At 39.4% G+C, this 27,114-nt stretch overlaps 1 protein-coding gene across 3 annotated transcripts in view; it reads right to left on the reverse strand.

The window, feature by feature from the left end:
- rfx1a (regulatory factor X, 1a (influences HLA class II expression)) overlaps positions 1 to 27,114 on the reverse strand; it is a 133,060-nt gene that overhangs the window by 19,524 nt on the left and 86,422 nt on the right. Inside the window, exons 4-14 of one of the 3 annotated variants that reach the window (XM_080216721.1) lie at positions 23,376 to 23,471; positions 16,627 to 16,730; positions 14,854 to 14,974; positions 12,547 to 12,728; positions 10,287 to 10,406; positions 8,450 to 8,589; positions 7,127 to 7,245; positions 3,974 to 4,083; positions 3,561 to 3,712; positions 3,321 to 3,418; positions 1,101 to 1,250 (exon numbers count right to left, since the gene is read on the reverse strand). In XM_080216721.1, the coding sequence (XP_080072847.1) occupies positions 1,101 to 1,250; positions 3,321 to 3,418; positions 3,561 to 3,712; positions 3,974 to 4,083; positions 7,127 to 7,245; positions 8,450 to 8,589; positions 10,287 to 10,406; positions 12,547 to 12,728; positions 14,854 to 14,974; positions 16,627 to 16,730; positions 23,376 to 23,471 (1,392 nt within the window). Of the gene's footprint in view, positions 1 to 1,100; positions 1,251 to 3,320; positions 3,419 to 3,560; positions 3,713 to 3,973; positions 4,084 to 7,126; positions 7,246 to 8,449; positions 8,590 to 10,286; positions 10,407 to 12,546; positions 12,729 to 14,706; positions 14,975 to 16,626; positions 16,731 to 23,375; positions 23,472 to 27,114 lie in introns of all 3 variants that reach the window. The other 2 variants (XM_080216720.1, XM_080216719.1) reach the window with 2 other exon arrangements.

The following is a 27,114-nucleotide window of genomic DNA, read 5'->3' on the forward strand; positions in this document are numbered from 1 at the left end:
TGTTCACCTTGGGTTCAGCAGAATCACATTTTACCCTGTGACTTTTGTTTTCTTCCTCTCATGGAAGTATGTTATGTTGCAGTGTAGCTTCCTAGGTGTTGGGAAGGTTCTGGACCATTCTCCAACTGAGTATACTTATGCTTTTCAGCCATGGGATATCAGAGTTAAGACCGAACCCTGCCTTGCCCGACTGCTGCACATTGTCACTTTCAGCAGGGGCCAAAAGGAATACAATTAGTTGAGATAACTTCTGCTCAATCTTTGTTTTCCCTTCCCAAACTGGGACACTAAGTGCACATAATGGACTGCTTTTCCAGTCAGCTATGAAGCAATGATGTTCAACGTTGACATCTGAGGTGCCAAGTTCCGTCATTAATAGTAGTTTGTTTCTGGGGCTAAGACAAGGAGATCCCCAATCGTAAAGCAGCAGTGGTGACATCAAACAAGGTAAGCAGCCAGTTACATTGAAGTATTCTCACAGACAGCAAACCGGGAAGTAAAAATATTCACCACTTTTAATTTAGTTTTGTTTATAATTGGCAAAATTAATACTTGGGATATACAGATGGGATTAAGGTTATAGGTAAAATACCATAAAATTTGGGGAAAAGGTGTCATTTTAAAAGTGAAATTTCTTTTTTATAATTGAGAAATTTAACAATTCAACAAATATAAAATTACTCTTTCAATGATATTGAGGCTGCTTAGCCTCATGAACTTATACCATCCATCCGTCCATAAATATAATATGCTGTTAAAAATCCAGTTGCAGCTCATTCTAACAGATGTAAATTTTTCAAGGGTTTTGACAAAGAGACTAAGGCATAAGAATGGAAAGTTCTAGCCATTTCATGGATTTCCAACTGGTTGCAGTCCAGCAGACATCCAGTGTGGACCCTCTGTTCTGAAAAACAATAATTTTTCTCACAACAACCACTGGTTTTCTGCACTTAACTGTGGACTCCAGAAGTTGCTGTCAGTTTGAATGGAGCAATAATAGCAACCAGGTCATTCTTCCCTTAACATTACTTGCTTGAGATCAGCTGACTAAAATGACCATGACTGGGTCCAGAACTTTCCTCTGGTGCAGCACTAGTTACCTGAACATTTGCAAAATCTACTCGGTTTAAATCACTCAGCATCTGGTTAATCTGTGCTGTATTCTGAAGTACAGCACGGGCTGCCTGAGCAAGATGGTTTAAGGATGTATAACGTCTCAGAGTCTGTGCAAAGGCACTTGCCGCTGCCACCTGCAAGAGGTAGAAATGAACAGCAATGAATGCTTAAATAATATATTAATAATGGCCCAATGGTGTGTGAGAGGAATGATTAAGGACAAATTTATTTTCTGGCATAGAGCTTTAAATGAGGCATCTATAAGTTAAGAATAAAATGAATTTAAGTGTTATAATTCTAAGAGGACTACAACTTGAATAAATACTCGCGGATCCTGAAACAATGTGCAACAGAGCAGTATTTCAAGCTGAAAAGGGAAGTGAGGCTCAGCATCAGTATCAACTTTAACACAAACAAACTGACCTCGAGGATAAATGGGACCATGCTATTTGAGATGGAGTGAATACATGCTATACTCTGAACTACGAACATATAAAATAGTGTTAAAGCTGTATTTGTAGTAACATATTTTTATGCATTATATGCATGGGTGAGATTCTCAAGCCTCCCAGTCGTGTGTTTCCCACCCATAGGAGGTGGTGTGTTGTTTGCTGGTGGTGGGATTCTCTGCTTCCTCCACTGTCAACTGGAAACCTGCAAGCCGGGGTGCACTGCTGGTTGGATCGGAGAATCCTGTAGGCAGAGAATTCTGGGCCATATCTTTCAACTGGTCTGAATTTGTAGGTCAATTACAAAGCTTTTCCCTAATGCCCTGATAGAATTTTAAATGTTCCTGGTACCATTCCAACTTTCCTTGTAATTACAGGAGCCACATGAAATTTATGGTGACTTATATCCTGCCCATCCTGCAGTGTGTTTGGGTTTTGAAATATAACCAGTCTGACTGACATCTCAGGCTTTCCATAGACCTGGCCTCCAAATACAATTATGACCAAGGACTTGATCATAGACAATGCCATCTCAAACCACTCCATTAGACCAGATTCCTAGTCAGCTCTGGACTGAGTTTCCAACCTTCTACCTCAACTACGACCTCATTCTATCCTCATAATATCACCAAGCACTTCTTCTCAGCAGATCAGTTCCTGAAACTCTTCTAAATACCTTTATTACCAGACTTGATTGTTCCAATGCTCACCCGGCCAGATTCCTTTCCACCACCCTCCATAAATTCAGCACATCCAAAACACAGCTGTCCCTAACTTATATCACACCATGTCCTGCTTGCTCTCCATCCCTGTCCTTCTTGAGGTCATTGGTTCCTGGTTGCTTCAATTGTAAATTCTCATCGTTATGATCAAACATCATGGCCTACCCCTCACTGTCTAATCTCTTCCAGCCTGACCACTGGCAAACTCTTCATTTCTCAGACCCTTGACTTCTTGTACATCCCACTATCCCTTTGGCAGCAAATGTCTTTAACCATTTTTGGCCTTTGGAGCACCCTATTATTTTAGTTTTAAGACTTTTCTGAAAACACACCTCTTTGACAAAGCTTCTCCTTACTCCTCCGAATATTTCCTTTTTTGGCTTAACATCCATTTTGCCTAAATACATCTCTGTAAAGTGCCCTAAGATGCTTTTCTAGCACTATATAAATACCAGCTATTAGCGAAGTTTAAATATTCATGTTCTTAAGCATGGTAAAATTTGCCTCATGTCAGTCATTTTTCTCTAGAAATTTCAGGCTGTGTTGCTGGTTTTCAAGTTTGTCAGTTAGGTACAGTGATTTCATCTTGCATGACAGTATTGATTTGATAAGGCTGATAAAATGCAGCCTGGGACGATGGCACAGTGGTTAGCACTGCTGCCTCACACAGCCAGGAACCCAGTTTTGATTCTGGTCTCGATGACTGCGAATTCCACACGTTCTCCCATGTCTGCATGGGTTTCCTCCAGGTGCTCTGGTTTCCTCCCATAATCCAAAGATGTGCCAGTTAGCTGGATTGGCCATGCTAAAATTGCCCCTTAGTGGTACGGGGATTAGCAGGGTAAATATGTGGTGTTGCAGAGATGGGATGGGATTGTTGTCAGTGTAGGCTTGATGGACTAAATGGCCTCCTTCTGTACTGTGGGGATTCTATGATTCTAATATGGTCATGTTCATATTTGTCTCTCCTAAATCTATAATACAATGCCTCTAGTATCAGATTACACTTAGAGAATTTAGACACCCATCTTACCTTCACACGAACCATTTCTTCAGGAACATTCATCATAGCATTGGTTAACCAGCTTTCCAAACTTTTTGCAAAATTCCGAATTGCTTGAGTCAAGGCACCTGGAAGGCGATTAACTGCAGTCAATTGCTGCGGACAATGATTCACAGTGCAACTCAGGCTAGCAAACACATATCTACAAAGTTGTTCTAGTCATAATTCTAAATGACTGATGAGCTATTTAATTGTCCTGGAAATACTCACTCGGGATAGGCCGCAAGACATCTGGGATAAGGATCTCCACCAGACCTTGGTAAAGCATGTTATCACAGTATTTCGTCCACTTCAGGGAAGGCTCATACTTACAGAGAACAACCAGACATGACTTAGGAAGGCGTTTCTCAGCTTCATCATGACTGCAAAAAATAAATAACATTATGGACACTGCAAGAGACTACATAATGTTTTGAGTTTCCCTTTTGATTTCTAAGGAAGGTCCTGACAAAATATTAAACAGTTTCTAAAAAGCTAACCTTTGATGCCATTCTGTTGGAATTAGGGCAGTTTTATATTAATTCTCGAGTCCAGTGCAACACCCACACCCACCTTATCTGTGGCTCACTTCAGTCTCTTTCCTATCCTCACTTTTAGAATCCCTTTCTTTGTTGGTCACTCACACTGATAATCCTGAGCCATCACTGGACTGGGAAGTGTTGTATCGCCAAAACGTCTTCCACAAAGTTTCGACCAGAGTAAACTGAAGATTCACCATCACATCCAGGATTGCCTAGAGACAAAATGAAGACATTTGAAGAGGTTAAGAATCATAAAATCCCTACAGTACAGAAGGTGGTCATTTGGCCCATTGAGCCTGCATCCGCATCAATTCCACCCAGGCCCTACTCCATCACCCTACGTATTTATCTTGCTAATCCTCCTGACACTAAGGCGCAATTTAACATGGCCATTAAACCTAACCCTTTTTGGACTGTGGGAGGAAACCAGAGCACCCAGAGGAAACACACACAGACATGCCAGGGAGAACATGCAGACTCTGAGTCCCTGGCATTGTGAGGCAGCAGCACTAACCACTGTTATTGCTATTTTAGTGGTAATTCAGGATGCAATGCTATTAATAAATATAAAAAGAATGTGAATTAAGAATGTATTAATTCCAGTAAATCCACTGATTTCAATACAAATGAAACACATTGTCAGTTCCAAACAAAGTAAGGCTTTGACTAGATTAAAGACCAAAATAATAAATTGGGGAAAAAAAACTAACTTAAATGAGATGAGAATGGAACTAGAGAAAATAAATGGCACATTTTACTGACAAAGAAACAGACAGAGATATTTAAAAGGATCATAGCATTCAAGAAAAATATATTCCATTAAAATACAAGAAAAAACAGTCCAGTAATGACACACCATGGATCAATAAAGAAATAAGGGATTAATTGCAACTAAATACATTGACCTACATGGGCAGGAATTTAATGTGGACAATGGGGAATCTCACCCTGTAGTGGGAGAACTGGTAGAAGACCCGTATTAGTTTTCTCTGGGAGATCTAACACTCTTACATTCCAATCAGGCATTTAAGTGGGCAGCATTGGACTCCATCTATTATCTACCCAGCAAAGTGTAAATCCACCTCCCTCAAAACCTGCACCCCCAGTGAGGGAGGATGATTGCAATAGGGTTTGCAGGGTAGCCTCCCCAACGTAGTGTGCCCCCTCTACGGCTTTTTAAGTAGCCAATTAGGCCTTTAAGTAGCCAATTAAGGGCTTCAATTGGCTTCCAGGAGGGACAACCAATCCCTGAGTCTTCACATCGCATACATGATGGGAAGGAGGTGGAAGGATAGCAGGATTTCCACCCTGCACTGTCACACCCCATCATGTGCTCCCCCATCTTCTCTGGTTGGGGGGAGGTTATTAAACTAAATTCCACCCATTGTGGACATAGACAAAAAGCAGAAGATGAAAAATGGTTATGCAAAAGAAATAAGGACTGAAGTAAAAAAGAAGTGGGAAGGTAAAGTGAAATTACAGTTAAATTATCAAGGATATATAAAGAAATAATAAAACATTCTACAGACACAAAAGAAAATTACAATGGCAAAACTATTAAATGGTGAAAATTAAGGCACAATAATCAGAGAGACTAACAGTGCATGTGACAATAGAAAAAGATTGAAAACAATATCGATACAATTAACAAAAGGGAAAACTGTCAGGATTGGTGATTGGCGGTTCCTTTTTTTAAGGAGGAGAGATAGAAAAAATTCAGGGAACTACATACAGACCAGTTAGCTTAACATCGATGCCAGGAAAGATGACAGAATCTTTACTCAGAGATGAAATAGAAAAACATTGAGAAAACAAAAGGAAGGTCACCCTTGGCCAATCTTACTGAATTATTTGAAGTAACAAAAATGGTTGATAAAGGTAATGCAGTAGACATAATGGGGAGATCATCCAGGCACACATGCCTCACCAGTGGGAGATCCTCTGATAGTCAGCACCAGCTTCCAGTATGAATAGACTCCATTTACTCCCCCGACTGGTGCGAATCACACTTTGCCTCATTTTTTTTGTTTCAAGAGCCATAAAATTGCGTCTGGGAGCTCACCCAAAACACGGGTGTGATTCTCTCCTGGTTACATGCGCGTTCAGCCCTTAGAATTTTTTTTGATTAAACACCCAACCCCCCCCAGTTCTCTCTCTCTCACGCGCACACACACATACAATGTATTTAGATATTCTTTAGTCATTTTCTGGCACTTATGTAGTTGGGAACATTTTTGCTCCATATTGGCCTAAGCCTGAATATTGTCCAGGTCTTGCTGCATGCAGCCACAGTTTCATTATCTGCAGAACTGCGTGCTCTGTAAACATCAGCAAACATTCCCACTTCTGACTTTGGAAGGTCATCGATGAAGAAAATGAAAACTACTTGGGCATTGCCTGAGGAACTTGAACAAACACAGCCATCTTCACGTGTTGGTATGTCTCCAACAGTGAAGTTTTCCACCTGAGTTCCACTAAATTAAATCCCATTTTACTAGGATTCCTTGGTGCCACACTCAGTCAAATGCTGCCTTGATGTCAAGGATAGTCACTCCCAGCTTTGGAATTATTTTGTCAATGTTTAGACTGAGGTTGTCATGTCTGTCGCTGAATGTTCCTGACAAAACGCAAATTCGATTGTCGTGAGCAGATTATTGGTCAATGACATCTTCCATCATTTTGCTGATTATTGACAGTAGGCTAATCCAGATTGGGTTTGTCCCATTTTTGTGAGCAGGAGATACCCGGGCAACTTTATGCTTTGATATGTAGGTTTAAAAAAGAAATTACTCCATCCATAAAGCCAATGCTCAGAATTGGCCAGGCAAAACCAAATCCATTCCTTGCTTGCTCCAAAAAAATTCAAAATCCAAAATCCAATTGAATCCAATTCCTGGTCGCCACAAGGGAGACAAACAAGATTCAAAAGATTCAAGCTGACAAGATAAGACATTGTACCCCATCTTGAACTGACGCTTGGTCTTAGCCAAAAGGCTGAAAAACCAGTGTTGCAGGTGGAGTAGTCTGGTAGAGGTTTGGTAAGTTGTTCAGCAAAAGAGCCCTGATGTGTCTGGCCCCATTACCTTTGTACTAGGATCCTGTTAAACACTCTCACAATAAATATGGAAAGGCAGATTAAAAAGACCAATGGTTTGCTCCTGTCCAAAGCATTATGTCACTAAATTAAAATTTTAACTTTTATGCGCAGTTTTTAAAACTTGTGATTTTATTTGGATGTGTCAGGAATTATAATACCTCACAGTGCTCCCGATAGAGTAGTTGGAAAGCCTTGATGTGTTCCATAGTGATACCATCTGGCAACGTTTTTCCCTGCAAGTCTATTTCAACAAATTCTGGCAGAGCCCGAGAGGCATCTGTAATATATTATACAACGAAGAATGCAGTCACAAATTAGTATTCTTAATATTATTCTGAATAAAGGTATCAAACACTGAAAAGTGAATCTGCTGTAATCTTGATCAGTGGTCAGGCCCTTTGTGTTGGTGACAGCACTTATTTTTACAGTCTGTGATCTCAGATTTGAGTTCTAAAGTTACCCAATAACGAAATCTGTCAACTTAAAATGAAGGAAATGCAGGGGCTGTTCTTGGACTATCATGTGAAATAACTAATTAGGAGGAGATAGGGAGAATTGGCAGTAATTGTCAATCTGCTATATTCGTTAAATCAGTTGCAGAAAGCCCTTGATGGTGGTCATGGAAATGAAAGCCACTCTACTCCTCACAGAAAGGTTTTCAGGTTGGACATAAGAGTATGGTTGGCATATTTTCGAAATAATATTAAAAAGCTCCATCAATAACACAAATTTGTGTTTCGTATAACATGTCATAACATTTACACTTGGATAATTGGTACTTTGCTCACCAGATGGGTAAAGTTGTTGGGAAACACAAGATTTTATTCATAACCAAAGATAATAATCAGAGCATCTTGCAGAAATCTTTGATGTTTCCACACAAAATTGGCAGTCTGCATTTTCTCCAGCTCATTAGCTCTGCAAAACAGTACTGCTTGCTCATCTAAATTTTTCACCTCAAACTGCTCCTCCCAATGGGAGTACAAATGATGCCCATCACTAACGCACAGACATAAAGATATGATTTTAAATAATGTATATATTTTACAAAAGTTCATAAAAGCAAGGTCATGAAAGCTACTTCACTCAGATTTTCCCACAGTTGCTTATTCATGTGCAGGGCCTGTTGGGTTCAAAAGTATGCTTAATAATGAAATAAGAGATCTGATGCAACAGTGGGAAATTATCTGGAAAAGCCAGTGGAAGTAAAATTATATCTAAAAATCTTATTCCATTCATTTTACTAATGAAAATTAGCAGGGTAAATACATGGGGTTATGGGGATAGGGCCTGGGTGGGATTGTTGTTGGTGCAGGCTCAATGGGCCGAATGGCCTTCTGCACTGTCGGGATTCAATGAAGAGTATTTAAATAGTCAATATTAATGTTTTTCATGACTGCCTCAGCTTACACTGCAAAATACATTATCTGCATTTGCTATGGAGGAATTGATCAGGCTTTGAAACTGCTTTGGTAACTCACCCAAGAACTGCTGATACTGCTGGACCTGTGCGCTGATATCTGACAGGCCACCACCCTGCTGTTGCCCAACTCCCATACCATTTGTCATCCCCTCCACCTTCTGGATTGGCTTGAGTCTGTAGCATGAAGGAGAAAACGGACTGAAATACAGTCCATTCCTTAATGGTCAAAGTAGCATTTTCCAAAAACAAAACTGAAATATAGAATCAAACTTACTTTTTCATGTTGCCATTTGATTCCAGAATTGCTATATAGAAATAATTAGTGCTCGGAAAGGGACATTCTGTCATAAGCGCTCGCCCAAGCACTGACACTGATGCAACAATAATTTAGAAGACAATTGATAATCATAATCTCATAATACTACCTGCAAAATTTACAAAAAACTCGCAGCTTACATTAGCAGGTTCACAACTTTTGACCACAGTAGCAGTGGGCAGCAAATGGCATGATACCATGATGCTCATCATGCTACTGACATGCCAGTTAATCAAGATATTGGAACTCTTCATTGGCAGAACATAACGAGTGATGTCCCTCAAGCGTCTGTGCAGGGACCTCAGTTTTCCATCAAATATTTGAATGACTGAGATGCATAAATGAAGAATTGCATATCCAAGTTAGAAGGCACAATAGCTTGTATGGAGGGGAGCAGGAAGTCACAAACAAAGTGAGTGCACAAAACTATAGCAGGTGGAGTACCATTACAAGGACGTCCACTTCGGATTTTAGAAAGACAAATCAGAATATTTTCTTCACGGTGAGAAACTATTAGTTGCAAAAGGCTAGAGGGAGTCCACATACAAAAAACATTAAAGGTATAACAAAATAACGAAAAGGACAGCAATTCGAATGTTAGGCTTGACCTCAATCTGGTTATAATCTATGGTTAGACAGAGCTTGGATCATTCACATTGGCCTTGGGAAAGATATAGCAAAGATGCTAGAATCCATAAATCAAAGAATTAATTATGATGATAAGTTGTATAAACTTAGCTTGTATTCCTTTGAGTTTAGAAGGATGAGGTGTGATCCAAACAAGATTTTTTAAAATGATAAAGGGATTTGTTAGTGGAGACAAAAATAAGCTATTTCTCTGCTTGCAGGACCCCAAAAATGACAGCATAATACTATACTCAGAGTTTGCGGGGATGGGTGGGAAAACAACACTTCACAGCAAAAACAGTAGAAAAAAGGCTATGACAGCAATGCAAATTGTGATTATAAATCCTGAATGACAGAGTTTAGTTAGTTAAACTGAACAAGCCATCTCAAGGAAAGATAGATAAACGGAAGGAGGTTTAGATCAATTATTATCTCTTTGAACAGATTCAAGGTGCTGAAGGTCAACTTCTGGTCCTATGTAGGATTCATCAAATGGCCTGGTAAGTAGGAAATATCACGCAGCATTTACTAGACTGGGCTAATGAAGACATAAAGTTCCTTGAGAAGGAAAACTGTGGTTAGGCAATTTGCTTTTAACGGAGTCTTGCTCGGGGTCCTTTTTTGCTGTATTTGAAAACAATTACCTGAAGGAAATACAAAGTGCAGATAGTGGACGCTGATGGAATAAAGCATGTTGGACAGTCCCAGAAGTGTTCCTTCTCACTAATCAATATCAGAATTATTGAAAACCATTTTCACAAATGTTAAGTAATATTAGATCTTTGAAAAGTTTGGAAGCTCTAATGAATACCACCATAAAAAGAGGAGACACATCTTTGAATTTGGAAATGAAAGGATTATCTTAAAGGTATATACTTCCCCAATCTGAACCTGTTATTGATTCAGAATAATCAGCGTCAGAATTAATGGGATCCTTCTCTCATTCACTCACCTCTGTTTCTGTGTGAACGGTTGTTGTCTTATGGCCAGATGCTGCTGATCCTCTATCAGTCGAATTAGTGGTGAGTTTGCTTTAATGCGAAGCCCATAATAGTGGTACTTTGAGTTTCCCCTATAAATGAAGGAAAATGATTTTTGAACAGAAGCTTGGGGTAACTTTCTTGAGAATGCATTCAAGGTATTGACATTTGCATTCAGGGTACATTAGTGTATTCGCTATTTAGTGGACTCGTGTTCCAGAGGCCTGGATTAATAATCTGGAAATAGGAATTAAAATCCTACCATAGCATTTAATTCATTAAATAATCCTGGAATGTAAACTAGTATTAGTAATGGTAAACATGAAACTACCAGATCGTAATAAAAACCCACCTGATCACTAATGCTGTTTAGGGAAGGAAAATTGGAACTCATACCCAGTTTGGCCTTTATATGACGTGATTGACTTAACTGTCATCTGAAATGCCCTAAAATGCTATTCAGTGTGGACAATAAATGCTGATGTCGCAGTGACATCAACATCCATTGAACGAATAAAAAAATTCTCTTAAGTAATAAACAAATCCCTCCTATTGATGTCAACTTCAAACATTCCAAGTCATAAACTGACCAATCCCAGTGGCTGATATTCATATTGAAGCACCAGGTAATGCTTAAAATCAGCAAACTAGACTACAGCTTTGAGGTGAACTCAGCAAATTCCTCAGAAATCAATCCAGAACCAACGTGCCAATTTCAAATTGAATCAAGAAATAAAAGGAAAAATGGCTGCAAGTAATTCATTATTTTATTCTACTCCTATTTTCAGTCGTGTAGTCTTTTAATTTGTTTTTCTCTTACTTGAATCTTTCTTGTAACTGTTAAAACTAAATAACCTTTTATTTACATTTGCTGTTGTAATACAACAGTTCTATACCTATTCCTGCACAGATCTTGATTAATGCCATTTAATACCAGACTAACATCAAATGCTTATTAAATCATGACAGAAATTATGCTACTGGTTATGCTGAGCTTTTGTCTTATCGTACTTTTGGTTTCTGTAGAATTTATTTTCCACTTTTCGTGACTGCTTTTTTTTGGACATTCTAATCTTTACACACAGTACCTACTCTGACCACACAGTGGCGCTACCACACAATGTCAAAATTGTATTTTTAAAGAGATTAAAACATTTATTAAATCGCTTGGTTCAGCTCTATTATCATGTGCTCTATCACCCTCAAAAGTAGAAAGTTACTTTTTTGGAATAAAATGGTAATAGATGCCAGTTCAAGTTCTCTGGCTGTTGGCTCCAGGCTTTCTTCCCTCACTGTGACATTTTCTAGGTAATTGCAGTTTACATACGTGCAAAATATAAACATTGCTGCAATTATCTGGTTAAAAAAAGTCAATTTGGCAAGCCAAGGAGTTGTATCAGAAAGCTGCTAGCAGAGGACTGCAGTGATCAGTTCACAAGTCTGACACAACTCCCAGTCACCGATCATTTAATTCTTTACCCTACTCCCATCTCTTTCTTCTCTGCCTCCTATACTGTTCCAAAGCAGGATGATGTAAACTCAAAGAACATCACCTCATCTTCCTTGATTTGACACTTTATAGCCTTCAAAGCTAAGTTCCAATCATAACTTCTACTCCCATTTTTTTTGGCTGACAGCTGTTAGTGATGATTTGTTTAGATGTCTGTAATTTTACACCCTCCTCTAGATCCATCTTTCATTTCTTTACTTGTCCAATGGCCATCTCCCTGTACCTTGCCTGATCATTCCTTTTGATCTGTCCTGCCTCTCACCCTATCAAAGGGCTATTCTTCACTGCACCTGCACTTGCCGTAAACTTGTTAAATCTAACTTTTGCCCAGTTTCCGGTGAAAGGTAATCAACCTGAAATATTAACTGTTTCTCTCTTCAGAGTTGCTGCCTGACCTGCTGAGATTTCCAACTGTTTTTATTCCAGATTTCCAGCAAGTATTTTATGTTGTGAAGCTGGAAATGCATCACACATTTATATAAAGGCATTATTATAAACGTCACCTCATGAAAATTTGTTTGTGCTGAAAATTACAACAGGCAAGTTCTCAAGAAGTTTAACTTGGAACAAGAGCAGAACAGAAGATAACTTACATTTGAGCACCGGAATATTTTCAGTGTCAGTCCATACATTCAACTTTAATGAATCATTTCTGAAATGCCCTTTAGCTAGTGAGTCTGAATTACGCTGAAGGCCCTACAAAAAGGATAGAGAAAGCTAACCGTGTGCCAAGTCTCCGGGTCCGGAGTCCCATGAATACCGATCGTATCAGTTTTCCAAATGAGGCAGCATTTACAGGCTCCAGTTTCTGCTCCTGACAGTGTAGCAGATAGTGACAGTATAGGGTGCTTCGAGGCAAACTCACTCCTTCTGCTGTTTCATAGTTATCTAATAACCACTGAACCTGTGTAAGAACAAGAAGAATTTTTTTTTATTACTTTCATTCATCATTTTCCTTGCAACACTATTTCACTGGGAAGAAAATGTTCAATTTGTCAGACTTTACACCTGTTTAATGTACCAGGAAAAAGAACTACATCGACAGCAATGTAACTTTACAATGTAACAGACTGGAAATCCACAGGAGCGAGGCAAATAACAATAGTTCAGGCCTGAAATTTTTCAAGATTCACTCAGAGTGTATGGCATTTCACATGTAAATTAAATAGCCAATTAATCCGTTGGGGCATTGCTCATGGAAAATAATAAAGTGGGGTAGGTTTTCAATTTGCTAGCTGGACACAAAACAGGTCTTGCAGATCAGCTGTCATTACAGAAACTATCCCTTTTTAATTGTTTTAATGGAAATAAAATTGGGTCGTTTTTATGTGAAGAGGCCAATCCACAACACCTCTCTCATTTCTAAGTGGGTAAATTGAAATTCTGATCCTGTTGTCCATGCTTCATAATTTTGCCTCCTTCTGTTTGATTTTCAATCATTCCCTCTGCACCCCTCTACTTTTCTCAATCATTTTGTCTTTTCTCCTCTCTCCCTATTCCTGTAAAACTTTCCACTCATTGCCTTTCTTCTGTGTATGTCCCTCTGGCTGCTCTGTCTGAAGGCATAAGATGCACACACATTAACGATCTGTCACTGTCTCTGACAATCCACAGGCACGGAGGTGATTCCTTTGTATTTAATGAGAACAATACAAAAGTACCACAATTGTGACAAAGCTTTCTGCCTCTTCCAATAGCTAAAATAGTACGATAGGTACTTAAAGAACTGCAATTAATTTTGAATCAAATGCTTTGTGCACAAAAACATTAGTGCTTTGTACACTGCATTTTGTGTCACACAGTTGCAGTATTTCCTAAAATGTCCAATTCACTATCCATTACAAAGCCGTATACAAGGTATTATTTTCATAAGGTCAACAAAAGGGTCTTACATGACATGGGGTAAATGTAACAGTCACAATTAATTGACATTGGTACAATATATCCACTGTGCCTGTGAATAAATGCTTTTACATTTTTCAGTGTCTAACACTCTTAAAAAAAACTTCCTCTGGCTCACCCACACACATTTTCCTGAGATGGTTCAACAAAATATGTCTACACTTTATCAGCTTACTTGACACAACACGCAATATAAGAACATAAGAACATAAGAAAATAGGAGCAGGAGTAGGCCATCTAGCCCTTCGAGCCTGCCCCGCCATTCAATAAGATCATGGCTGATCTGTCGTGGCTCAGTTCCACATTCCCGCCCTCTCCCCATAACCCTTAATCATTAATAAAATATTTTTGCTCTTGTATCTATATTCAATGGGAGTATCTTAGTGGCTATAACTCTTGAGGGTTCAAATGATTACATAAACACTGAGACGTCAACTCTTGCCATTCATATCATGAGAACTCTCAATTGGGATATGGCCACGTAATGCTCCAAATAGTTTTTCTTTGCATTTAAATGGACAACAAACATGAATACAACAAAGCTTTTAATGGAAATATATATCGTGTTTACTTTGAATTTATTCCCAATTTTATCCAAGGTGCTGCTCGCCCACAGATAGCATCCTTCAGCCTGGAGACTAGGATGGTCTGGTGCGCAGATTTCTCTACCACAGCTGTCAATGCTGTTCCATGAAATAACATTAGAAAATACACTTGCTGTGCTGCAAGCCTATTGTCTCAGCTTTTTCAAAAGAGCATCCCAAATTAGAAATACATCACATCTAGCAAAAACTGATTGAATTTGGTCTCAAAAGTGGCATCCAATTTAGAGCGACAAGCAATCCTGTGACCCAGACCTTTGACCATCTGGTTGGGAGGCAGGTGTTCTAACATTTGCGCTACTGGCCCACCCTTATCGAACAATACAAAACAGAAACCCCAGGGGACTCAGCACTTGGAAGAGTTGACCAGTGACTCACTGTGGCTGGAGAGGCACGCATGGTGTGACTGTAAGACTGACTGGAGCTCCCCAGCATGTAACCTCCCTGGATGACATAGGTCCCTCCTCCTGGGTTGGCCACAATCTGCCCTCCCGTGACATACATTGGCACCGTTCCACTACTGACCACGTTCTGCGAAGTCACCGGCGTGGCAACCTGGTTTGGTGTCCCCTGAGATTCATAGTAACTCCCGCTTGTGTTCTGGCTGTACAGCTGAGTTTCTGAATAAGGGTAGGTGTTTGAGCGTCTGAAATGAAAAAGTATGGCAGTGGTTCCACAAAGATGACTTTAGTGACAGTTTGCCTACTTATATTTAGGAGCATAGTGTTACAAACCTTTTGTGAATTAAAGACTAACAAACTACATCAGAAGCACTATGTTAAATGACTTATTCTGGTTGCCCAAGTGGGACATGCAATTCTTAAAACTAATCTTTTCTATAGCTTTCACTTTCCTCTAAAACACAGTAGACACTTATTAGGGTAAAATATAAAATGCATGCATCAGGTATCTCAAATGAATTAATAGTTTCAAAATATGCTCAGAATATTTATTATAACATTTATAAATACAAGATGTTTTGAATTCCTGAGTGATGTGATAATGCACAATATAAATGCAACTTCTTTAACTGTGAACTTAAAAAAATGAAAAAAAAAGCCCCTTTTTAAAACAATTACAAATTGAAAGCGTCATCAATTTCAATACGACATAGTCCAGCAACAGTGCCTCTACACTTCCTATAATAATTTAAAATCCTGAGATAAGTTGTTAGAATAAAACTTTCTTGGCGGTTACTTCAGAAGGAAGTTTGCTATATTGGTCAGATCATGAATTATAATGCAAATTTATTTGTATGGCATTTGCACATTGAGCAGCAAATATTAACATTACACCAGCAACCTGAAACAGCAAAAATCTGTCCTCCAAACAGAGGTTTAGATTAAATATTCAGAAGTGCATCAGCATCCCACAACAAAAACCTGCAACCTTACATACAAAATATTCCAAGGGCATACAAACAAAAATATTTTTGACACTGAGCCAGGAGATGACAGATCTGATGTTCTAAGCTTGGTTAAAGAGGCCAATTTTAAGGAGTACCTTAGAGGAGAAAAGGAGAGAGGAGGACAGGTTTAGGGAGGGAATTCAGAGTTTAAAGCCTAAACAGCTGAAAGCACAGAAACCAACGGTAGAGCAATTAAAATTGGGAATGCACAAGAGGTCAGATCATCACAAAGCGGCCAACGTTAAGTTCTTTTGGTTTGTCAGCGGTAGTGATTCTCTAACTGAAAGGAGCTGATTCTGTTTGCCTTATGATGCAACCATAGTTATTGAAATTAGCACCAACATCACATTTGAGGCTTTGGTTGTTGTCCTCACTGTTTGTAATTATAAGAACATAAGAACATAAGAAATAAGAGCAGGAGTAGGCCATCTAGCCCTTCGAGCCTGCCCCGCCATTCAATAAGATCATGGCTGATCTGTCGCTGCTCAGTTCGTGCAACCACAGAAGTTGGATTATTTGTTGACTTCATTCAAATCCTGAACCCTTTCACCTTTATTGTGTAGAAACCAGTTTATTGTGGGATATCAGTTTTCAAAAATCCATTACCTTTTTCCAAACCTCTACTCTGATCTTTCACCCCCTTTGAGAAATGTGACCACTTTGCAATGAGGACACTGTCCTCTTGCTGCATTTATGTGCTGTGATAGGGTGATGACCAATCTTATATTGACTCACATGGATTAAAAATTAACCATTAGTGGCCCTCTATGCTGTTCCTTTTAATTCCATCATATACAGTAACCACAGCAATTATATCTTTAAAATAACACATATTTCATTATCATGTACATTCCTTGACCATTTTTTTAATTGACATTCTTTCTACTCACATTGTGCTTCCTGTATAGCTGGCATCACCCCCTTCTACATATTGCACTTGGTTGGAATAGACATGCTGAACTGGCTGCACTGGGACCTGTTGTAACTGCTGAACCTAAATATGGAGATCATCAGGAATAAAAAGCTATTAGGGTGTACCATTTGTTAATTAGCAAACCAAAATATCAAAACATTTGTCTTGAAGCAAAATGTTAGATCACCTTCTTTAACAATGACCTTCCATTCAATGGATATGACTTAACCTCTACGTATAATGCTGCTGGCGGGAGGAACCTTTCTAAGTTTCTGGTACAACTATTTGAAGCCTGCAAGGCATCCGATATCATAATGGCAGTAGTGTTTTGTTAATTCATTCACAGGATCGCTGGCTACGCCAACATTTATTGCCCATCTGTAACTGCCCTAGAGAAGATGGTGGCGAGCTGCTTTGTTGATCTGCTGTTGTCTATGTGCTGTACGTGCACCCACAGTTAGGTAGGGAGTTCCAGGATTTTGACCCAGTGACAGTGAAGAATTGTAGCCATATTCCAAGTTAGTAAGTGGCTTAGAGGGGAACCTTCAGGTGGTGGTGTCCCCGTGTGTCTACTGTCCTTGCCCTTCCAGATGGTAGCAGTTGTGGCTTTGGAAAATGCTGTCTAAGCAGCCTTGGGGAGTTCCTGTAGTGCATACTGTAGATGGTACACATGCTGCTACTGTGCATCAGTGGAGGGACTGAATATTTGTGGATGGGATGCCAATCAAGCAAGGCTGTTTTGTCCTGAATGGTATCAAGCTTCTTGAATGTTGTTAGAACTGGACTCATCCAGTTAAGTGGCAAATATTTCATCACAGTCGTGATCTGTGCGAACAGGTTTTAGGATGTCATGAATTGAGTTACTCTCTACAGAATTCCCGGCCTCTAATTTGCCTTGTGGCCACAGCATTCATAAGGTTGTTCAGGTTAGTTTCTGAATGTTGATAGTGGGGGATTCAACAATGATAATGCCATTGAATGTCAAGGGGCAATGCTTAGATTCTCTCTTGTTTTAGATGATCATTACCTAGCACATGCATGGCAACTAATGTTACTCCCATTTGTCAGTCCAAGCCTAGACATTGTCCAGATTTGCTGCATTTGGACATAGAATAAATAAATGTTATTTTTAAAAAATAAAAAATAAAAAATTAGGGTAATGCTACTACTGAGCTGCCGGTCACGAGCCTCATCCAATGGCAAAATACATTGGAAACTGAATTACAATTTTCCAGTTTTTTAGTATATTGGGGGCAATTGTCCAACCTTGTCATGTCTGGCGCAAATTGTGCTGATCCTAGAGAATAGCATAAGGGCCTGAAAATTGGTTTTGCACCCAACTCCAAACATTTAGATCGTTCCAGCCCTTCCCCAATAGCATGAACCAGATCTGAATTTCAATCTCATTAGCGAGTTAGGCATGCAATCATTCCACCCTCCCAGAATGCTCCCACCTCTCCGGTGGGAAGTCACAGCGACATGAATCACTACTGGTCTCTGCTCGCAGAGTTCTGGTGCAGTGGTCACCCTGGGGGGCTCGGAGGCCATAGAAGCCTGCAGGTGGCCGAGTACCTGGCAGGGCAGTGCCCACCTGGCACCCCTCAGTTCCAGTTGGACACAGTCAGAATCCAGGAGTAGTGCTCAAGGAGCGGGGCCATGATGGGGGCGGGGGGGGCCATGTCAGGGTCATAATGAGGAAAGCTATTAGGCCCCAATGCTGCTGATCCGTGACAGGGATGGGATGGGGGAACATTTCGCTGATGGGAACAGGGGGGTTTCCAACGTTCATGTGGGAAAGGAGTGGGTCTCCCAATGCGCTGAGAAATTCAGATGCCCTGTCCTTGTGAGACGGTGCCCGAGCACTCTGAAACTAGACTTACTAGCATGCTAAGCCCTGTCCCTCCCCAGTACACCTCACCACTCTGAAAAAGTGACTGAATGTGGGATGTTTGCAGTGCACAGCGTGCCTGAGAGGCCGGCATAGATAACTCCTGTTTTCTTGCCATTATGACAATTTTGTCATTTTTAATTTAAACAACATGAGATGTTTTCTTTAATTCCGATAAGGCATGTGCAATAAATTGATCAGGTTTCACCACTTTAATACATATTTTCAAAGCCACAGCAAATTTTCAGGAACTCATTTTATGAATGAATATTCTTTAATAATTAACATCGATAAATTTAATACCAGACAATTTTGAATGGGATCAATGAATGCTGAAGTTCTCAGCACGTCATCAGACTTCCTTCCGTTTCTGGTCAGATCAAGACTGTGATGAAACATTCCGTTTCTGGTCAGACATGAAAGGAAACTTAGCATATAGTCAGGAATTCATTGATTAGATTATTCTTGTTTTTTCTTCCAGGCGTTATCCTAGTTTTTTACTTTTTTGAAATAGCATCTATTCATTCTATGTCCAAATGCAGCAAACATGGACAATAGACTATGACTGACAAATGGCGAGTAATGTTAGTTGCCGCACACATGCTAGGTAATGATATCTAAAACAAGAGAGAATCCAAACATAGCCCCTTGACATTCAATGGCATTATCATTGCTGAATCTCCCATTATCAATATCCAGAAACTAACCTGAACAACTTTATAAATGTTGTGGCCACTAGGGCAGATCAGAGGCTGGGAACTCTGTAGTGAGTAACTCACCTCATAACACCCTAAAACCTGTTAGAATCTACAGATCAGGACTGTGATGATCATTCTGTTTCTGGTCAGACATGATGGGGAACTTAGCACATAGTCAGGGACTCAATGATTAGATTATTCTTTTTTTTGTTCCTGTTTCGAAAAGAAATGCTTAAGATAACGAGTTGTTTTTTCTTTGGGTTGTTGACAAGTTTTCAGATATTTGTGGACAGAGGTCCCAGACAACGTGGAATTATTTTCAGGGTCCCTCATACAGTCAAATTTTAAAATCACTGCTGCTTGTTCTTAAAATATATATAACATAATTTAGGAAAATTAGTTATTCCCTTAACTATGCTCATTACTAAAATACAATATTTAAAAGGCAAACTAAATCAGCACAATTTTCAAACAATAAACACCTTTAAGGAACTTGAATAACACAGCCTTCGTTTATCCTTACGATTATTGCTTACTTGACCTACTTTAAGTGCAGTTGGTCCCGTTCCAAATACTAGTGCCTGAGGGACTCGCTGGACCTTGACTCGTTGCTCAGGGCTGGCTGGTAACATGGAGAAAAATGGAACCTGTTCAATAATCACTTTCTGCTCTGTGCTGGGAAGATGCTGGGGAGTAAATCGAATCACTTCGACCCTTGGTGCTGAGGTGGAAGGCATCATGTGCAAGACGTGCACTTTATGTTCTGGACTCAATGCTTGGGAGTTTCCTAACTGATGTTCCTCGTGAATGCTGTTCTTTGAGCTGGGAGAATCGGCAACTACCTGCAGCTTCTGATCTTTCTCTATCAAACTGGAAATCTCATTCTCTGTGCTCTGGTATACAACATAAGCAAATTATTTTTACTAAATCACTTTACCAGATTACAATCACAAGAACAGAAGATGGATGAACATGCCAGCATTAAAAGAAACTGGACCAATGAAGACCAATAAAAGGTGACTTTTCTAATGGTTCCTAAAGACCCTGAGTATTAACTTTGGAATATTTCACCCCAACTCCTAAGGGACTCAGATGCAAGATATAGAACGCAACTTAAACTGTAAAATATAATTCAGTGGTATAACTAATATGGGAAATAGAAAAAACACGTGCTGGTGCAGGAAGGCTGATGGGCAAAAGGGTTATGGCATGTAGTCTGTGCTATACAAGACCATAAGGTATAGGAACAGAATTAGGCTATTCTGCCCATAGAGTCTGATCCATCATTCAATCCTGGCTGATTGAAGATAACAATATTGGATACAAAAATAATTCCATTTTCTAGCATGGTCATCCCTCATCTTGGACACAAAGTTCACTATATACTTTAACAGAATTCTTGAAAGTACTAATATATACTTGATAATACATCTACATAAGTTATAGGGAGATTTGTTGTATAGTTTGTAAAAAATGAAACAAAACAAAAACAACAAACTGAACATTTGTACAATATAGATGCTCAACTCTACAAATTTTCTGTTTCTCTCAATGTAAGTTCTTTCATTCCTATGGGAAGAATTTGAATACCCTGAATGTCAGACACTCCAAATAAACTACTTAATTACTAAAGAACGAACGTTAAGAGATCAAAGAGCAATTATTTAAAGTAATTGTCAATATGGTTTTGCTAAATAGGAGTTGAGGGCACTTCAAATAGTAAGTTAATTTATAGATTTTTTTCTCTGCATGTACAGGTTAAATAGCAGTCATGTGCATTTAGTTTTAAGAGATTCAAGAACAGACCAGTGGAATGCTGTAAGTCATTTAAAACTCCCATAGTCTGCTCATTTCAAACCAAACAAATTCTGAGACCATCAAACCAAGAGGTGCAATTGGCCTATTGCTAGAAAGCTACTGAAGTGAAAATACATCCTAGCTCCAATAGGTTTGGATTGTTCTTGTTCATTTCATATTCAACTATCATTCAATATCTACGCTTGCAAAACATTGTGAATTTTCTAATTTTGCAAGAAATCTGGTCTGGCTGTACTCAGGTTATCTTGGATTTATTTGCTGAAACGTTGAATTACTTACCATGGCCTGTCTCATCTTTTGAAAATAATTGATTGAAATTAATAAACAATCATTCAACAAGTAAAGCAACTGGGACGTTGTCCCTTTTAAAGGCCATTACAGCGTGTTGTATTTTCCTATGTCCACTAGATATTGGTTTTTTCCTGAATGCACTTCATTTTTTTTGAAAGAACAGTACCAGGTTAGAGTGCAGGCTTCTTTAACACTGCATTTTCCATATTCTTCAGTCAATATGCACATTAAGTCACGAAACAATGTTAAAGACAACTCGAAGCATTAGCAAATGTGTCAATGGCTCAATAACATCTTGCATTTATATGGCCCCTTTAATATAGTTGAATATCCCAAGGTACTTCATAGTAACATTGTCAGGCAAAATTTTAAACAAAGCCACATAAGGAAATACTATAATAAGTGATTGAAAGATTCATCAAGATTCAAGGTGCAGAGAGGCAGACAACCTTAGGGAGAGAATTCCAACAAATGAAGGAGGGGCCAGTAAAGGTGGGGTGAGGAAAATTGGGGATGCTCAAAAGGCCAAAATTATGCAAGGCTATTGCTAAATCTAAGAGTTGTGTGGTATTGCGCTGTATGAACAAATAGCAACATATTTACTTCCTGGACTGTGCTGAGTTAAACTAACCTCACTAAGGACAATCCCAGGACAACAGCAATGCATGGTTTCCAAGCAAGTGAAAGGAGGAGAAAATCCTAAGTATGTTCCCTGATGCAGGAACTCCAATTGAGAAGTGCATGTCTAATACTTAAAGCTCAGTTGTGATGCCACAAGCCCTTCTCCTCTGGCTGAAAGCTAACTGTCAGTATCTTGGCTGTACAAAAAATTTTACCGGCTTGTCACGTCGATAGGCATGGCAAGCTGGTAAGATTGCACGAAAGGTAAAAAAACTGAGCTCGTGCCCTGTTTCTCTTGTGATATTACAGGTCCTGTCCTGTCAGCATAATCAGCCTTGTGCCTCTGATTTTAATATTTATTTACTCATTTTAATATTATTAATGAGCACGCAATCGTCTGGGCTCACTTGCTTCCATAGCCTCACTGGAGGTGGTCCTCACTGGCAAGGAACACGTATGGTCTCTGCCAGCAGAGACCTGATGTGATAGTCTTGCTGGTGGGACCGAAGGATATTGAGGCCTCCAGGTGGTTGGGGCAGAAGTGGGCCATGCCCCTTGGGCAGTGCCAGCCTGGGACCTGGGAATGCCAGCTTGGTACCACCTATCGAGCACACTGGCAGTGCCCATCAGGCACAATGGCACTACAATTTCCGAGGTGGGGGAAAATGACAATCACTGGGAGATCAGGGTGCATGCACAATAGTGCTCTCTAGCAATCTGCAGCCAGCATGAATAGGCTCCGTCCACTCCCACTACTGGCGAGAATCAAACCTTGCCTTTTTTTTTCTCTAAGTGCTATACGATTGCATCTGGGAGCTCGCCCAAAAAATGGGCCTGATTCTCTCCCATTTTGACATTCATTTGGCACTTGCAATCTTTTTGGTAAAATCACCCCTGACGTCTTTGTGTATAATAATAAGATCTGTACTTTGGCATTAGTTATCACCTTTTCAGCAAAGGGGAAGAAAAATGGGGTAAAACTTATAAAACAAAAGAAATTAGTGAAGTCTTGTCCTCATCAGGATGCAGCTCTTTACTTGCCTTATGATAAAGAACATATAAAATATGTGTAATCTCACCTAAATTTTCTTATTTAGCTTGGTCATCTGTTAGCCAAAATATGATTTAAGTGAATTGTGACATTATTGAGCAGGAAATAACTGCAAAGCAACAATAATTATTTTGCCAAATGGTAAGATTTTATGTATCATATAAAACTGTAATGTCTTTTCTTCATCTCAATTTAAGGTAGCCATAATTCTGACATCTTGATGTAATACTGTTCATATTTCTTAGAATGGAGTCATAACTAACAATAAACAAAATCAGTAGTGTCCATAATTTGGACTATAAGTTAATTTGAGCAGAAAATGTAAAAATGAAGATGAATAATTAAACAATACCACGTACCTCTTGAGAAACATGAACTTGCTGCAGCGCTTGTACTGATAACTGTTGAACTTGGCTGGTTTTAGCAGCCTGCGGTGTTGTTTGTACAACAGATCTCTGCAAAAGCAAGATAAAAATCAATTCGTTCTGCTTTGAGCGAAACCCGACAGCTTTCAAAGGATCAACTCACTTTCTTAGTTTATTTTCTGCAATGTCAAATATTTAATATTTCAAGAGCTGCTTTGCCATGTGGTGAGCCGAAGGAGTGCTGAACAAAGCGTTTTGAGAACTGCTACACATAGTTCCTCCTCCCGTAACACAGCAGATATTTAAATTTATTTATTTTTATTTTATTGTCACAAGTAGGCTTATGTTAACACTGCAACAAAGTTATGTGAAAATTCCCTAGTCACCACACTCTGGTGCCTGCTTGGGTACCGAGGGAGAGTTTAGCATGGCCAATACACCTAACCAGCATGTCTTTTGGACTGTGGGAGGAAACCGGAGCCCCTGGAGGAAACCCACACAGACATGGGGAACATTCAGACTCCATACAGATAGTGCCCAAGCCAGGAATCGAACCCAGGATCCTGGCGCTGAGAGGTAGCAGTGCTAACCACTGTGTCGCCCTTATAAAACTGAGAACATGAAAAAACTTGAAAAATCTTCTGATATGAACTATGGGAACATCAGTAATTGTTCCATAGGCAATTTCATAGATTGCGACCCTGATTATGTCTGAGTTGGGAGATTGTCAGGATTTTTTCTGGTGCCATTCTCCAATGCTCCTCTGACTGACACAAAGGAGTATTTCTATGCAGACACGAGATATAGGATGGCTGGTCCAAGCAGAACTGAAAAATATAATATAAAGGTAGTGTTGGGTCCATTCGTTCATTTGAATAGATGAGGGGACAATCTTGATATGATTTTTGAAATGGTTTTCTTTTATTGATCAGAACTTAAAATTAACATGACAAAAGTGAAAAGAAATGACTCTGGTTTTTACAGCCAGCCCCTGTATTGAGGCTTGAACACATTGATCTTAAAACAAACACTGAAAAAACAAACTAAATTTCAACCGTTATCTCATCATTGGAAATGTTTTCCTCAGGCTGTCTCTGTCTTAGAAAAACAATTCTTGCAGCTGTTGTTATGAAAAATTTATTTGCCTGAATTGTGTACCCTTCAGGAATGCAGTCAATTTTCAGTTAACCTTTAGCCTTCTGAGTTTTAAAATGTAGTCAAGTTAGCAGAATTAGTTGCATAAGCAGAAATATCTTAAAATGAATTCTTTGCATAGACTGAAGAAAACAGGACTAAGCATACATAGGATCTCTCAGGTAGCATATCTTAAGTAGATGATTTTTGCGAAATGGTTTTCGGGCGGATGGCAGATTTTCTCCCTTACACTTCTCTTTTATTCATTTGTGGAACATGGGCATCGCTGGCTGGCCAGTATTTATTGCTCATCCCAAGTTGCCCTTGGAGGGCAGCTGAGAGTCGACCACATTGCTGTGATTCTGGATTCACACGTAGGCCAGACTGGGTAAGGACGACAGGTTTCCTTCCCTAAAGGGCATTAGTGAACCACATGGATTTTTCCAACAAGCAACAATCTTTTCAGCGCCATCAGTAAATTCTCATTTCCAGATTTTTTAATTAATTCAAATGCTACCAACTGCCATGGCGGGATTCAAACCCAGGTGCCCAGATCATTAGTCGAGTTTCTAGTTTAATAGTCTAGCGATAATACCACAAAGCCATTGCCTCCCCTTTTGTTTTTCTTTTAACTCCACTGAACATTTTCAAACTGCTGAGATAACAAACAGTTCTGTAAGAAAAGCCTAAATGGTCTATGGATAGGTACTCTGATGCTTCTCATTTCCTTTGACTTTTACTTTGGCAATTTTGTTAGTCAAAGGTCTGGGCACCAATATTGTTTTACCACGAATTCATGAACAATAATTAAGAGCATAGTAACAGGAAACCTTGTCCCAGGATTATAATTGTGTACTGCATTGGATTAGGAAAATATTTCCAATATTCTGCATTATTTAGCTTTAGCAAAACACTTTTCAAATACATGGCATGCTCGTTTATGAAAGTGAACCAAAAATATTTTCATAAAAATTATGGACAAGAATGATCCAATTCAAAAGGTCCAAAATAAAATTAAGCAGTTAGCAAGTGTGAAGTTAGCTGTATTGGGACTTTCAGCAAAATTTTAAGCTTTCCCTTTTGTGATGATTGTGTGTGTTTGAGAAATGTACGTGTGTCACTTTCTTATGCAGCATTTGTTTTAGCAGTCAGTTCTATTAACTGGTGCTGCTTTGTCTGTTACTGGCAGCCCTTTGTTACTGCAGAGGTATAATTGATCCTACTTACTAGAATGTTTGTTTTAATGTGGGCTAATGGAGTTCTGTTATGTCAAGAGTTTTTCCCTTGGGTTTTTCAGAGTCCAGCTTGATCAGGTTGATTGACAGAAAAAAAAAATCACGTGATTAGGCAGGGCTAGGCTTACACGGAGAAATAAGCTCAAGTTGATGTTTGGAATTGTTAGATAGAAGTGCCTCTCTCTGGATTTGGAGATTGGGATCTGTCAAGAAATAAGTCTCTTTCTCTGGAGGCTGCTGTATGGGAGTCAGAAGACATGTGCCTGTCTATATCTGACGGGGGGGGGGGGTGCGCGGGGAGAGAGGCAGGGAGGGGAGAGTTAAAAGTCTGGAAATGTAGCACTCATGTGAGCATAACTATTTTTGGGCCAACTGATTCTGAAGGAGGATGCATGTCTGTGGGGATGTTGAAACTACAGAGATACTAGCTGTTAAGAATTATACCTTGTCATGTTTATGAACTTCAACTGGTAAAAGTCATGCTAATTCTTTTTGTTACATTTTAACTGTGTTGTTAAATAAAGTTTGTTTTAACAAAAGCTTCCTAGTGGGTCACAGAAACACCTTATGCTTGTCCTAATGCCAATTCAAAAAAAGGTTGTGATTTAGGCTAATTTCATAACATACCTTGGAGTTTCTGATTTGGTTTCTAACATTTTTGATTTTAAGAGGGCTTTGAACTTTTAGATAACAAATATACAAATTACAACATTACAGGTCTAACAATAGTTTAAAATAGACCCGAACACAAGGTGAGAAAAGCACTGGTGGTGGAAGTCTTCTGAAACTTGGGCCAGAATTTAATAGCTCTGCCACAGTGTCTCTTCAGTTTTTATTTATTTATTTATTTAACCTATTTATGGACTAAAACCTGGTGTTGTCAGACTTTTTACTGTGTTTACGCCAGTCCAACGCCGGCATACCCACATCATGACAGTGTCTCTTCCCATGGCAGATGCGCAAACCATTTCAACCTCCATTCAGTTGGACAGGACCATAATACCCACTGGAAGGGGCCGTTGAAACCTGGCCTTGGCCTTCAATTGCCAACTCCACGTGGCCTACTCAACCCCCAATATCTTGGGAAGCAAACATGTGCACGCGCTTACAACAGGAGAAGAAAAAAGTTATATATGCCTACACCCAAAATAACAGTTAACCCTTTGCAAATGCAAATAAGCGACCAATAGGAGGGTGTTTGAGAACCCTAGTGCAAACTTGGTTTGCCCAGCTTCACTCAGGAGAATCAGATTGTGAGACTATTTGCAACCTACAAGCTAAGTTGTTGGAACGGACTTACCTTTAATGTGGAATGGGACATGCAGGAAGACATCAAACAAAAGATATCCCAGACAGACTCCTCT

Source organism: Carcharhinus amblyrhynchos, chromosome 33 (assembly GCF_965287045.1).
Source record: "Carcharhinus amblyrhynchos chromosome 33, sCarAmb.v2.hapA, whole genome shotgun sequence".
NCBI lineage: Eukaryota > Metazoa > Chordata > Chondrichthyes > Carcharhiniformes > Carcharhinidae > Carcharhinus > Carcharhinus amblyrhynchos.